Source organism: Oncorhynchus mykiss, chromosome 19, assembly GCF_057628025.1.
Source record: "Oncorhynchus mykiss isolate SJ-2025 chromosome 19, ASM5762802v1, whole genome shotgun sequence".
NCBI classification, from domain to species: domain Eukaryota; kingdom Metazoa; phylum Chordata; class Actinopteri; order Salmoniformes; family Salmonidae; genus Oncorhynchus; species Oncorhynchus mykiss.
The window spans coordinates 7,970,918-7,984,542 of record NC_143040.1 but is presented as its reverse complement, the minus strand read 5'-3'; the positions used below and the strand labels follow the sequence as shown (position 1 = coordinate 7,984,542).

The window sequence follows — 13,625 nt, the reverse complement described above, 5'->3', positions numbered from 1 at the left end:
ATGAGTACTGATGAGGTCTCATGTTAGAGCAGGAGAAGGGGGGATGTGGTGTAGAAGCTAGAGGTCTGTTACCCAAGTCAACTCAACAGGCCTGATGCTGTATGTCAGGGTCAGGCTGGGCTGGGCCAAGAGAGGAAAAGGTTACTGGCTATGATGACATCACTGGTGAGAAGTCAGTGATGAATATATTCAGCTGATTTAAATGTCAGTCTATCTCTCCCTCCGCCCCTGTCTCCTTCTACCAACCCAGTCTGTCAATAAGTCCTATCTCTCTCTCTCATCTCTCTCTCCCTCCTCCCCTGTCTCCTTCTACCAACTCAGTCTGTCAATAAGTCCTCTCTCTCTCTCTCTCTCTCATCTCTCTCTCCTCCCCTGTCTCCTTCTACCAACTCAGTCTGTCATTAAGAACTAAACTCAGCAAAAAAAGAAACGTCCTCTCACTGTCAACTGCGTTTATTTTCAGCAAACTTAACATGTATAAATATTTGTATGAACATAACAAGATTCAACAACTGAGACATAAACTGAACAAGTTCCACAGACATGTGACTAACAGAAATGTAATATGTGTCCCTGAACAAAGGGGGGAGGGGGTCAAAATCAAAAGGAACAGGCAGTATCAGGTGTGGCCACCAGCTGCATTAAGTACTGCAGTGCATTTCCTCCTCATGGACTGCACCAGATTTACCAGTTATTGCTGTGGGATGTTACCCCACTCTTCCACCAAGGCACCTGCAAGTTCCCGGACATTTCTGGGGGGAATGGCCCTAGAATGCTAGAATGGGGAGGAGGACAATAAACAACAGAACGTATGGTGCTAGAATGGAGAGGAGTTCAGCAAATAACAGAATGTATGGTGCTAGAATGGAGAGGTCAATAAACACTATATTTAGATTCTCTTCACAACTAGACAGTTACAGTACATTTGACCTTAAAGTAAAATCCTAATTGTATATGTACTTGCCTATATAGACACACTTCCCATGGTTTGACAGTAAAAAACTTGCTACAAAGACTAATTTCCTGACTGTCTCTACTGATGGCCTCTAACAGCAGAATAAAATAAGTGGGATATTTAAACAGCACTGAAACAGAGTAGGTTGCTAGTTGACGATGTGTTGTAAATTGTTTCAATGCTGCCGTCTACAGATCTTCTAATGTATTGTAATACCACATGTACCAATACAGTAGAATAGACAGGGACACTGTGTAATGACACAATGACCCTCCATCCAATGTTCTGCTGCTGTTGTGCAACATTGTGACGCCACTGACATGTTTACAGGTTGCCATGCCGACGAAAGAGAAGGTGTTTTCATTCTGTAACAAGGCCTTCACTTCAGTCTGGATGGCTGGTTGACTGCAGACAGGTTACACAGTATCAGTGGAGGTGTTAGGCTGTTTCTGCTCTCCTCCCAACTACTAATGCAATTGTCCTGCCAATGCAACGTATGAAAATGTATCCAGTCACTACTGTAAGTCTCTCTGGATAAGAGCGTCTGCTAAATTACTCACATGTTCAATGTAATGTTCAGGTTGACAATATCAACGGAATAGACCAAAGCAGAGCCATGTATTTAGATATGAACAGATATCTCGATGGAGGATAATGTCAGTATTTAGCTACGTTATTAGCTGTTTTGCTCACCAAAGGTGGAACAAAGTGAAACTGTTGATGTCAAAGCCTCAGTTCCGGGAGAGTCGTGGGTGAAACCATTCACCTCAGGAGAAGGGGTGATATAAATAACGTTTCCTTTCATTATGTGTTACTGAATTCATTAAAATATTTGCTGCCATTGTAGTAAAGTTGGTAATATGAGAGGTCTTCGGACCTACCATGTTTGTATTATTTTCTTTGAAAGAACAACTAGTGTGTTTTGAGTGCTTCTCCCCTATTTGGGAAGTTGGTCTGCCCGCTCCTCAGTCTGACAGATATTCTGAGAGCAGGTTCGAGTCCTCTTCCTCTGTACATAAAAACTGTTTCAAACTGTATAACACAATAGTGGTTTTGGAAAACTGGTTCATATATCCTAAAGTCAATAGCGAATGTGGCTCTGTAGATATTTATTTAGCCGTTCATGAATTGAAGACCTATTTCAGCCAGTTAACCAAGTTGTTGCTGTCTTAGCTAGCCGTGTTAATGACGAGCTAACGAGCACCGTTGGTCTCTGCACTACAATGTCACGCTAGTTATTACCAGCAGGTGATTTACTAGCAGGTGACTTATTGAAATATTAAGTGAATGTTTATTTTCTTACTACCGTAAAAGGTTTATATAAAAGGGTTGTACTTGTGCTCTGTATTTATGGATTAATATCACTTCACATTGAGGGTTTGTATCAATAACGTTACTGTTGTTCCTATCTAACAGATATCTTGTGTCCTACCTAACCATGTATCACTACTGTTGTTCCTATCTAACAGATATCTTGTGTCCTACCTAACCATGTATCACTACTGTTGTTCCTATCTAACAGATATATTGTGTCCTACCTAACCATGTATCACTACTGTTGTTCCTATCTAACAGATATCTTGTGTCCTACCTAACCATGTATCACTACTGTTGTTCCTATCTAACAGATATCTTGTTTCCTACCTAACCATGTATCACTAATGTTGTTCCTATCTAACAGATATCTTGTGTCCTACCTAACCATGTATCACTACTGTTGTTCCTATCTAACAGATATCTTGTGTCCTACCTAACCATGTATCACTACTGTTGTTCCTATCTAACAGATATCTTGTTTCCTACCTAACCATGTATCACTAATGTTGTTCCTATCTAACAGATATCTTGTGTCCTACCTAACCATGTATCACTACTGTTGTTCCTATCTAACAGATATCTTGTGTCCTACCTAACCATGTGTCACTACTGTTGTTCCTATCTAATATATATCTTGTGTCCTACCTAACCAGTGAACGTGTGGCTGTGACCGTCCTGTCAATACCTGTCATCACTGTTTGTTATCTTTTACTGCAGATAAAAACTGAGTCAACCTGAAGTGTGGGTGTCCGTGTGCCTTTCTTCTGGGGGGCGATGTGAAGTTGGTTCCACCAGGTGCCTGAACTATATAAACACTGCTAATACAACAATAGTGCTGGGTGTTTGTACTATATAAACACTGCTAATCCAACAATAGTGCTAGGTGTCTGTACTATATAAACACTGCTAATCCAACAATAGTGCTAGGTGTCTGTACTATATAAACACTGCTAATCCAACAATAGTGTAGATGTCTGTACTATATAAACACTGCTAATACAGCAATAGTGCTAGGTGTCTGTACTATATAAACACTGCTAATCCAACAATAGTGCTAGGTGTCTGTACTATATAAACACTGCTAATCCAACAATAGTGTAGGTGTCTGTACTATATAAACACTGCTAATACAACAATAGTGTAGGTGTCTGTACTATATAAACACTGTTAATACAACAATAGTGCTAGGTGTCTGTACTATATAAACACTACTAATACAACAATAGTGCTAGGTGTCTGTACTATATAAACACTGCTAATACAACAATAGTGCTAGGTGCCTGTACTATATAAACACTGCTACTACAACAATAGTGTAGATGTCTGTACTATATAAACACTGCTAATCCAACAATAGTGCTAGGTCTCTGTACTATATAAACACTGCTAATCCAACAATAGTGCTAGGTATCTGTACTATATAAACACTGCTAATCCAACAATAGTGCTAGGTGTCTGTACTATATAAACACTGCTAATCCAACAATAGTGCTAGATATCTATATAATAGATCTTCTCAATATATCATCAAATCCTTTATGATGAGACAATTTGACTTCAGGTGTTTCAGTGGTGGTCTGGAACAACATCCTGCAAAGCCTGTATCTCTCCAGGGTGACTGTATCTCTCCAGGGTTGGTGGGTGACTGTATCTCTCCAGGGTTGGTGGGTGACTATCTCTCCAGGGTGACTGTATCTCTCCAGGGTTGGTGGGTGACTGTATCTCTCCAGGGTTGGTGGGTGACTGTATCTCTCCAGGGTTGGTGGGTGACTGTATCTCTCCAGGGTTGGTGTGTGACTGTATCTCTCCAGGGTTGGTGGGTGACTGTATCTCTCCAGGGTTGGTGGGTGACTGTATCTCTCCAGGGTTGGTGTGTGACTGTATCTCTCCAGGGTTGGTGGGTGACTGTATCTCTCCAGGGTTGGTGACTGCTGGACCCTGATCAGACAGGAGTAGTTGGCTCTGCATTTACACTCACTCACCCACCTATCACCATCAATCACCACACACACACACACACACACACACCAGGACAACAATACATCATAGTCTATGGAGAATAAATAACTACACACCAGGACAACAATACATCATAGTCTATGGAAGATAAATAACTACACACCAGGACAACAATACATCATAGTCTATGTGGAGGATAAATAACTACACACCAGGACAACAATACATCATAGTCTATGTAGGATAAATAACTATACACCAGGACAACAATACATCATCGTCTATGTGGAGGATAAATAACTACACACCAGGACAACAATACATCATAGTCTATGGAGGATAAATAACTACACACCAGGACAACAATACATCATAGTCTATGTGAAGGATAAATAACTACACACCAGGACAACAATACATCATAGTCTATGGAGGATAAATAACTACACACCAGGACAACAATACATCATAGTCTATGTGGAGGATAAATAACTACACACCAGGACAACAATACATCATAGTCTATGTGGAGGATATCTTCTCTCTTTCTGTTTGTTTGTAGTTTCTCACTGTTTGAATTATGCATCTGTTTGTGAGAGAGCGAGAAACACAGACAGAGAGAGAGACATACAGAAGAGTCCCCTAAGCAAGCTAGACCTGGTGCTCTGTTCACAAACAGACCCGGCAGAGCCCCAGGACAGCAAACACATTAGGCCAACCAAATCATGAGAAAAAAAAGATAATTACTTGACACATTGGAATTAATGATCAAAATCAGAGCAAACTAGAATGCTGTTTACCCCTAAACAGAGAGTACACAGTGGCAGAATACCTGACCACTATGACTGACCCAAACTTAAGGAAAGCTTTGACTATGTACAGACTCAGTGAGCATAGCTTTGCTATTGAGAAAGGCTGCCGTAGGCAGAACTCAAATCAAATGTTATTAGTTACGAGCCCCTAACGAACAATGCAGATTGAAAAAATATGTACAAGAATAAGAAATGAAAATAACAAGTAATTAAAGAGCAACAGTAAAATAACAACAGCAGGACTATATACAGGTCAGTACCTGGCTCTCCAGAGAAGACAGGCTATGTGCACACAACCCACAAAATGAGGTGGAAACTGAGATGCACTTCCTATCCTACTGCCAAATGTATGACCAGTTAATTCATATTGTATGTTGTAGTCTGACCAAGAGGGGAATCACACAGACTGATCTCAGTTAATTCATACTGTATGTTGTAGTCTGTCTAATAATTAAATCACACAAGACTGACAGCCTGTAATTTTATTAAAAGCATCCAGTTGATTACATGGCAGTTTAGAGAGCAACATCACAACACTAATCTACATCATAATCAATATCATAACATTTATAATCAATAACATCATTATCTCTATACTACTAACAACACAACACTAATCTACATCATAATCAATATCATAACATTTATAATCAATAGCATCATTATCTCTATACTACTAACATCATAACACTAATCTACATCATAATCAATATCATAACATTTATAATCAATAACATCATGAGAGGTAAACAACAACAAACCCCTTTACTAAAAAAAAATTCAAAATACAAAGAATGAACAGATGATTATAATAATACCTGGACTAATAATGGAAACACTTCAAGATAAAGAATCTAAGAGACACTAAATAAGATAAAGAATCTAAGAGACACTAAATAAGACAAAAAAAGAAAGATAAGAAGCAATACTGGAACATGAAACAGACGAAATTGAGCTACTCTCTTAAAATAATTAAAAACCGATTGTTACCAAAATCCCATGTTACCCCAAAACCCCATGTTACCCCAAAACCCCATGTTACCCCAAAACCCCATGTTACCCCAAAACCCCATGTTACCCCAAAACCCCATGTTACCCCAAAACCCCATGTTACCCCAAAACCCCATGTTACCCCAAAACCCCATGTTACCCCAAAACCCCATGTTACCCCAAAACCCCATGTTACCCCAAAACCCCATGTTACCCCAAAACCCCATGTTACCCCAAAACCCCATGTTACCCCAAACCCCATGTCACCCAAAACTCCATGTTACCCAAAACCCCATGTTACCAAAACCCCATGTTACCCATAACCCCATGTTACCCCAAACCCCATGTTACCCAGAACCCCATGTTACCCAGAACCCCATGTTACCAAAACCCCATGTTACCCATAACCCCATGTTACCCCAAACCCCATGTTACCCAGAACCCCATGTAACCAACACTCCTTGTTACCCAAAACCCCATGTAACCAAAACTCCTTGTTACCCAAAACCCCATGTAACCAAAACCCCATGTAACCCAAAACCCCATGTAACCCAAAACCCCATGTTACCCAGAACCCCATGATACCAAAACCCATGTTACCAAAAACCAAAGTTACCCCATACCCCAATTTACCCAATCCCCATGTTACCAGAACCCCATGTTTCTCTGGTGGTAAAAACCAAACTAAATGAATAATGGTGGTTGCAGTCACTCCTTTTAGATTTCTTCCAAGGTTCTAGAAAGATAAACTAATTCTGAACTTGTTATTCAAATTAGAACCACTTCAGGTTTGTCACCACATTTTAAACACCAGTCCACTGCTGACCATCGATTTAAAACACAAAACTGACCTAAGATCAGCATGTAGGGTCATCTTCATTCTCCTCCTACTCCGTCCCCTGGGCTGCTCTCTCCTCTCCCGGTCCAGCTTCAGCTCTGGAGCTCAGAGAGACCATCTCCATGGCATTGACATAAAGATCCATGCTGCTCACCCTGTTCACTCTCTTCTGCCTCCTGGTGGGCTAGGGAGACACAGCACCAACAGTCAGACATTTACTCTCTAGTATCTCCATTCTCTCTCCCTCCCTCTCCCCCTCACCCTCTAGTTTAAATGACTTGTAACGTCTGAGTAAATGTCTTTACCTTGTAGTACAGGTAGGAGGTGGTGATGGCTGTCAGTAGGATCAGCAGCACTACAACGTGTCTGATGATGAAGGCTGGCAGAGGAGAGGCTGCAAACAGAAACACCTTTGATGAGGGGACTGATCATCATCACATAGATCTGTGGGAAATCTGTCAATGACTGATCTGTGGGAAATCTATCAATCTGTCAAAGTTATAAGTCTGGTTCATGTTCACTTACCTGTGATGGTGAGGGAGAGGAGCTCACTCTCAGAGGAGAAGTTATGAGAGAAAACATAATTCTCATAAACACAGCTGTAGGTCCCTTGGTGGGAGTCATCTGCAGCAGGGAAGAGGAAGGCAGCAGAGTGATTGACAGCTGGCTTGGTCTGGGTTCTGTTGGAGCCGGTGAACGTGAGGAGGAAGGAGCCTCCTGGGTACTGTGGCTGAGTGGAGCAGGTGATGGTGAAGTTGTAGCCCCTGAACATCTCGGGCCCCTGGTGGCCCCTGGAGACCCCTCCCATTGGGTCAGTCAGGAAGATATCAGGCTGGACCAGGTGATCTGAAACAAATCAAATTAGAGTTTATTTGTCACGTGCACCGAATACAACGTGCACCTGACAGTGAAATCCTGAATACAGCAGCTGTAGACCTGACAGTGAAATGCTTACCTACAGGCCCTAACCAACAGTGCAATTTTTAAGTAAAAAATATATATTATGTGAGCAACAGATTAGTAAAAACAACAGTAAAAAGACAGTGAATATAACCTCTCTACTATATATAACCTCTCTACTGTATATAACCTCTCTACTGTATATAACCTCTCTACTGTATATAACCTCTCTACTGTATATAACCTCTCTACTGTATATAACCTCTACTGTATATAGCCTCTACTGTATATAACCTCTCTACTGTATATAACCTCTCTACTGTATATAGCCACTCTACTGTATTTTGCCTATCTACTGTATATAACCTCTCTACTGTATATAGCCTCTACTGTATATAGCCACTCTACTGTATTTTGCCTCTCTACTGTATATAACCTCTCTACTGCATATAACCTCTCTACTGTATTTTACCTCACTACATACAGTAGAGAGGTTATATTCAGTAGAGAGACTATATACAGTAGAGAGGCTATATACAGTAGAGAGGTTATATACAGTAGAGAGGCTATATACAGTAGAGAGGTTATATACAGTAGAGAGGTTATATACAGCAGAGAGGCTATATACAATAGAGAGACTATATACAGTAGAGAGGCTATATACAGTAGGGAGGCTATATACAGGTGAGTGATCGCTGTCCTGATATCCAGAAGCTCTTTGTCTAATCTGAGGTGAGTGATCGCTGTCCTGATATCCAGAAGCTCTTTGTCTAATCCGAGGTGAGTGTTCGCTGTCCTGACATCCAGAAGCTCTTTGTCTAATCTGAGGTGAGTGATCTCTGTCCTGATATCCAGAAGATCTTTGTCTAATCCGAGGTGAGTGATCGCTGTCCTGACATCCAGAAGCTCTTTGTCTAATCCGAGGTGAGTGATCGCTGTCCTGATATCCAGAAGATCTTTGTCTAATCCGAGGTGAGTGATCGCTGTCCTGACATCCAGAAGCTCTTTGTCTAATCTGAGGTGAGTGATCTCTGTCCTGATATCCAGAAGATCTTTGTCTAATCCGAGGTGAGTGATCGCTGTCCTGACATCCAGAAGCTCTTTGTCTAATCCGAGGTGAGTGATCGCTGTCCTGATATCCAGAAGATCTTTGTCTAATCCGAGGTGAGTGATCGCTGTCCTGATATCCAGAAGCTCTTTGTCTAATCCGAGGTGAGTGATCGCTGTCCTGATGTCCAGAAGATCTTTGTCTAATCCGAGGTGAGTGATCGCTGTCCTGATATCCAGAAGATCTTTGTCTAATCCGAGGTGAGTGATCGCTGTCCTGATGTCCAGAAGATCTTTTTTGCCGTAAAATACGGTGGCAGAAACATTATGTACAAAATAAGTTACAAATAACACACAAAAAAAACACATAATAGCACAACTGGTTAGTCTAGTAAAACTGCTGCCATTTCTTCAGGCGCCATTATATTGTATAACAATAAAAGAGAACAAGATAAACCTCTTCAACTAGTTTCCTATAGATATGACAATAACATCAGCATGTAACAGTGCCAGCCACCCTCCCTCACAGGGCAACATGAGTAGTGGGCCTACAGTCACTGAGACAACACATGTTGATATCAGGCTTAAGCAGGACATCTGGAACAAGAGGAGAGAAAAAGAAAACGTAGCTCCTCAACTACTTTCCTCATTTAGATGTGACAATAACATGACATGTGACAGTGGTAGTGAGTAGAGACGTTCACTGAGGTATCACTCAAATACAAAGCATTCTGGGATATTTAAGTTGTATTTGATTCCTACTTGACTGAGTGATCTATTTAGTAAAGCAGACTGACAAGCTAAACAGTCATCATGAGAGGTGCAGAGGAAGTTGTATGAATGAAGGAAATCAGTTGAATATAATTATAATATGTTGTTATTACCTGAGCAGATCACTGTGAGTTCAGGACGGAGATAATAACTTCTGGAACACTCCCTCAGTGAAGACTCAGACCCAGAACAGGAAACTTCAATCCCTCTAGTGGTGTTTCCAGGTGGTACTGAAACAGTGGAGCCACAACCCAACTGTCTACACACTACTGCAGCTACATCGTCCCAGTCGTAAGTTCCCACAGTCCTCCACTCTCGCTGGTCGTACCACTCCACTCCACCAGCACAGCGACTGCCTCCTCCCACCAGCCTCACATCATCAGGCTCTGAGAAAAGAAAAGAGAGAGACAGTAATCTTACTATTTCTCACTAAAACACACCTATATTGTCTCTCATATTCTTCACTCCAGGTGAGAAACAATGTTGACTGAGTGACAAACTGTTTCTTACCTGAGCAGGTGAGTCCAACAGCATTACCAGGTAGGCAGGTGTTGTTCTCTCTGTCTGAGGTGTCACAGTCCAGGAGAAGGGACTCATTGCCTTTACACTGGAATTCTTTATCCCAGGTCTGACCCTCACCTTCTCCATAGAGCCCCCCCTGTAGAGCTGCAGGAGCCCCACAGCCAAGCTCCCCACAGACTACCTCTGCATCCTGCCGGTCAAAGTCAGCTTCACACACTGAGGCCCAGGACTGATTGGACTTCACCTCCACTCTCCCAGAGCAGAGACCAGCTCCGTCCACAAGCCGCACAGACTCTGGAGAAAAAGAGTTGGTTGAACATTCAATCAGTTTTGTTGATGACATTGTCAAGGACTAAACACAAATATGTTGGATAAAAGATTGTAGTTTGCTATGTTTGATACTGTAAGAGGTAGAAATGGGTTCTTAGTCACTCAGGATCGGGTTGGGAATAATGCAGGCAGGAGACAGGAATAAGTTCACTTCACTTTATAGAAAATAAACAGCTGGACATCCATCAGGCAGCTTCACTTCAGTACCATCTGAACTACAATGATCTGCCCATGAACATCTCCCATAAACCAATATGACAAACACAAATATAATGTTTAAATACATCTGACATCTCTCCCTCTATTTAAATGAAATAAAAACACATAAAACATGATACATGGTAATATTGTATAATGTATAAATAAATCTCTCAATATGACCAGTCTCTTACCTGAACAGGTCACATGATGATAATATCCACCATCACAGACACCACGTCCTCCTATGATTTTACACTGTCTAATAGAAGACTCATGTCCACTACATCTTCTATATAGTGTTACTCCTCTTCTTCCATCTTCAATCAGAGGTCCTCTAGATTCAGCTACAGGATTCCCACAGTCCAGCTCTCTACACAAAACCTTAACCTCTCTCATTATGCTCCACCAACTAGAACATAGACCTGACCACTCTCCTTCATAGAAGACTTCCACTGTACCAGAACAGGAAGTGGTCCCATTCACCAGTCTGACTGAGTATTCAGCTGTAAACAGCAGAGAGGAAAACACAGTGGTGAGGACAGATGATGACAGTGATTCTGTTATTCTAACAGCAGTAATGCTTTGTGGTTGACAAGTATTAGTAGTTCCATAAAACACTACTTGTTATTGGGGTTTAGAATGGTTTGTATGGACACATTAATTTCTCCATGTGGGATAATAAAGTTGACTAATATTGAACTGCTATAATCACTGTAGATGTATACTCTACCTACCTGGTGGACTGACGCTTTGAGCCTGGAGATCTGAGGAGAAAGAGAGAGGCAGAGGAGAAAGAGAGAGAAAGAGACAGAGAGATAGAGAGAAACAAAGGAGAAAGGGAGGAGTCAGAGGAAGAGAGAGACAGAGGTTAAATGAACATCAACATGACCTTTCATGATGTGATGGGGAAGACAGGCTTATCGTTGGTATGGTGCAACAACACCCATGTGTACATACACCATATATACAAAAGTATGTGGACACCCCTTCAAATGAGTGGATTCTATTTCAGCCACACCCCTTCCTGCCAGATGTATAAAATCAATCACTCAGCCATGCAATCTCCATAGACAAACATTGTCAGTAGAATGGCCTTAATGAAGCGCTCAGTGACTTTCAACATGACAACGTCATCGGATGCCACCTTTCCAACTCATACGGTCAAATTTCATTATCCCCCAACTCTTCTCTTCTCCTCTTCTGCCCCTCTCGTCTACTCCTCTCCACCCACTCTTCACCTCCCACTCTCTTCTCCCTCTATTCTCATCTCTTCCCCCCCTCTCTTCTCTCTTCTCCTCCCCCTTTCCTCTCCTCTTCACCCCCACTATTCTACTCTTCTCCCCCTCTTCTCCCTGTCTTTTCTCCTCTTCTCCCCCTGTCCTCTCCTCTTACTTATCTTCTCCCCCACTCTTCTCCTCTTCTCCCTCTCTTCTGCCCCTCCCTTCTCCACCCCGCTTTCCTCCCCCTCACCCTCTCTTCCCCTCTCCGTTCTCTTCTCCTCTTCTCCACCTCTACCCTTCTTCTCCTCTCTTCTCCCCATCTCTTCTCCTCTCCTCCCCTCTCTTCATCTCTTCTCCTCTTCACCCCCACTCTTCTCCTCTTCTCCCCCTCTCTTCCTCTCCTCTTTCCCCCATCTCTTCTCCTCTCCTCTTCTCCTCTCTCCCCCATCTCTTCTCCTCTTTCCCCATCTCTTCTCCTCTCCTCTTCTCCACCTCTTCTCTTCTCCCCTCTTCTCCCTCTCTTCTCCTCTTTCCCCCATCTCTTCTCCTCTCCTCTTCTCCTCTCCTCCCCCTCTCTTCTCCTCTCCTCCCCCTCTTTTCTACACCCTCATCTCTTCCCCTCCCCCTCTCCTATTATTTTCTCTCCTCTCTTCTCCCCTCTCCTCTTCTCCACCTCTACCCTTCTTCTCCCCTTTTCTTCTTCCCCCATCTCTTCTCCTCTCTCCCCCATCTCTTCTCCTCTTTCCCCCCTCTCTTCTCCTCTCTCCCCCATCTCTTCTCCTCTTTCCCCCATCTCTTCTCCACCTCTCATCTTCTCCCCTTACCCACTTCTCCCCTCTCTTCTCCTCTCCTCTCCTCTCCTCTTCTCCAACCCTCTCCTCTTCTCCCCCTCTCATCTTCTCCCCTTCCCCACTTCTCCCCTCTCTTCTCCTCTCCTCTTCTCCAACCCTCTCCTCTTCTCCCCCTCTCATCTTCTCCCCTTACCCACTTCTCCCCTCTCTTCTCCTCTCCTCTTCTCCCCTCTTCTCCAACCCTCTCCTATCCTCTTCTCCCCCTCTCATCTTCTCCCTTTCCCCACTTCTTCTCCTCTTTTGACAATCTCTTCTCCTCGTCTGCCCCTCCCTTCTCCACCCCGCTCTCCTATCCTCTACACTCCTCCCCCTCTCCCAGCTCCCCCTCTCTTCTCCTCTCCTCCCTCTCCTTCCTCTCTCTTCTTCCCTCTCCTCTTCTCCCCTCTCCTCTTCTGCACCTCTCCTCTTCTCCCCTCTCCTCTTCTCCACCTCTCCCCCTCTCCCCTCCTCTTCCCCTCTCATCTCCTTCTCCCCCTCTCATTCTCCCTCCACTCCACTCCTCTTCTCCCCCTCTCATTCTCCCTCCACTCCACTCCTCTTCTCCCCCTCTCTACTCCTCTCCCTCCCCTCTCTTCTCTTCCCTCTCCTCTCCACCTTTCCTCTTCTCCCCTCTCCTCTTCTCCCCTCTCCTCTCCTCTTCTCCCCCTCTCATCTCCTCTTTTGACACTCTATTCTCCTCTTCTCCCCTCTCCTCTTCTCCCCTCTACTCTCCTCTTCTCCACCTCTCCCCCTCTCCCCTCCTCTTCCCCTCTCATCTCCTTCTCCCCCTCTCATTCTCCCTCCACTCCACTCCTCTTCTCCCCCTCTCATTCTCCCTCCACTCCACTCCTCTTCTCCCCCTCTCTACTCCTCTCCCTCCCCTCTCTTCTCTTCCCTCTCCTCTCCACCTTTCCTCTTCTCCCCTCTCCTCTT

The 13,625-nt window shown here is 43.4% G+C and overlaps 1 protein-coding gene across 1 annotated transcript; it reads right to left on the bottom strand.

The window, feature by feature from the left end:
• Window positions 1-6,920: 6,920 nt before the first annotated feature.
• Window positions 6,921-11,136, bottom strand: LOC149974792 (CD5 antigen-like). Its single transcript, XM_090211808.1, has 6 exons — window positions 10,834-11,136; window positions 10,100-10,405; window positions 9,703-9,975; window positions 7,397-7,717; window positions 7,177-7,265; window positions 6,921-7,055 (listed from the first exon to the last, which is right to left on the bottom strand). Exons 1-6 carry the CDS (start codon window positions 11,036-11,038, stop codon window positions 6,921-6,923), a joined length of 1,329 nt encoding a protein of 442 aa, XP_090067934.1. The 5' UTR covers window positions 11,039-11,136.
• Window positions 11,137-13,625: the final 2,489 nt, after the last annotated feature.

Coding starts and splice junctions, on each gene's coding strand:
- LOC149974792 (XM_090211808.1), bottom strand. CDS start 11,038: ATGAGAGAGGTTAAGGTTTTGTGTAGAGAGCTGGACTGTGGGAATCCT. Junction 9,976..10,099: donor TGTTGGACTCACCTGCTCAG/GTAAGAAACAGT, acceptor TTCTTTTCTCAG/AGCCTGATGATGTGAGGCTG. Junction 7,056..7,176: donor CCTCCTACCTGTACTACAAG/GTAAAGACATTT, acceptor GTGTCTCCCTAG/CCCACCAGGAGGCAGAAGAG.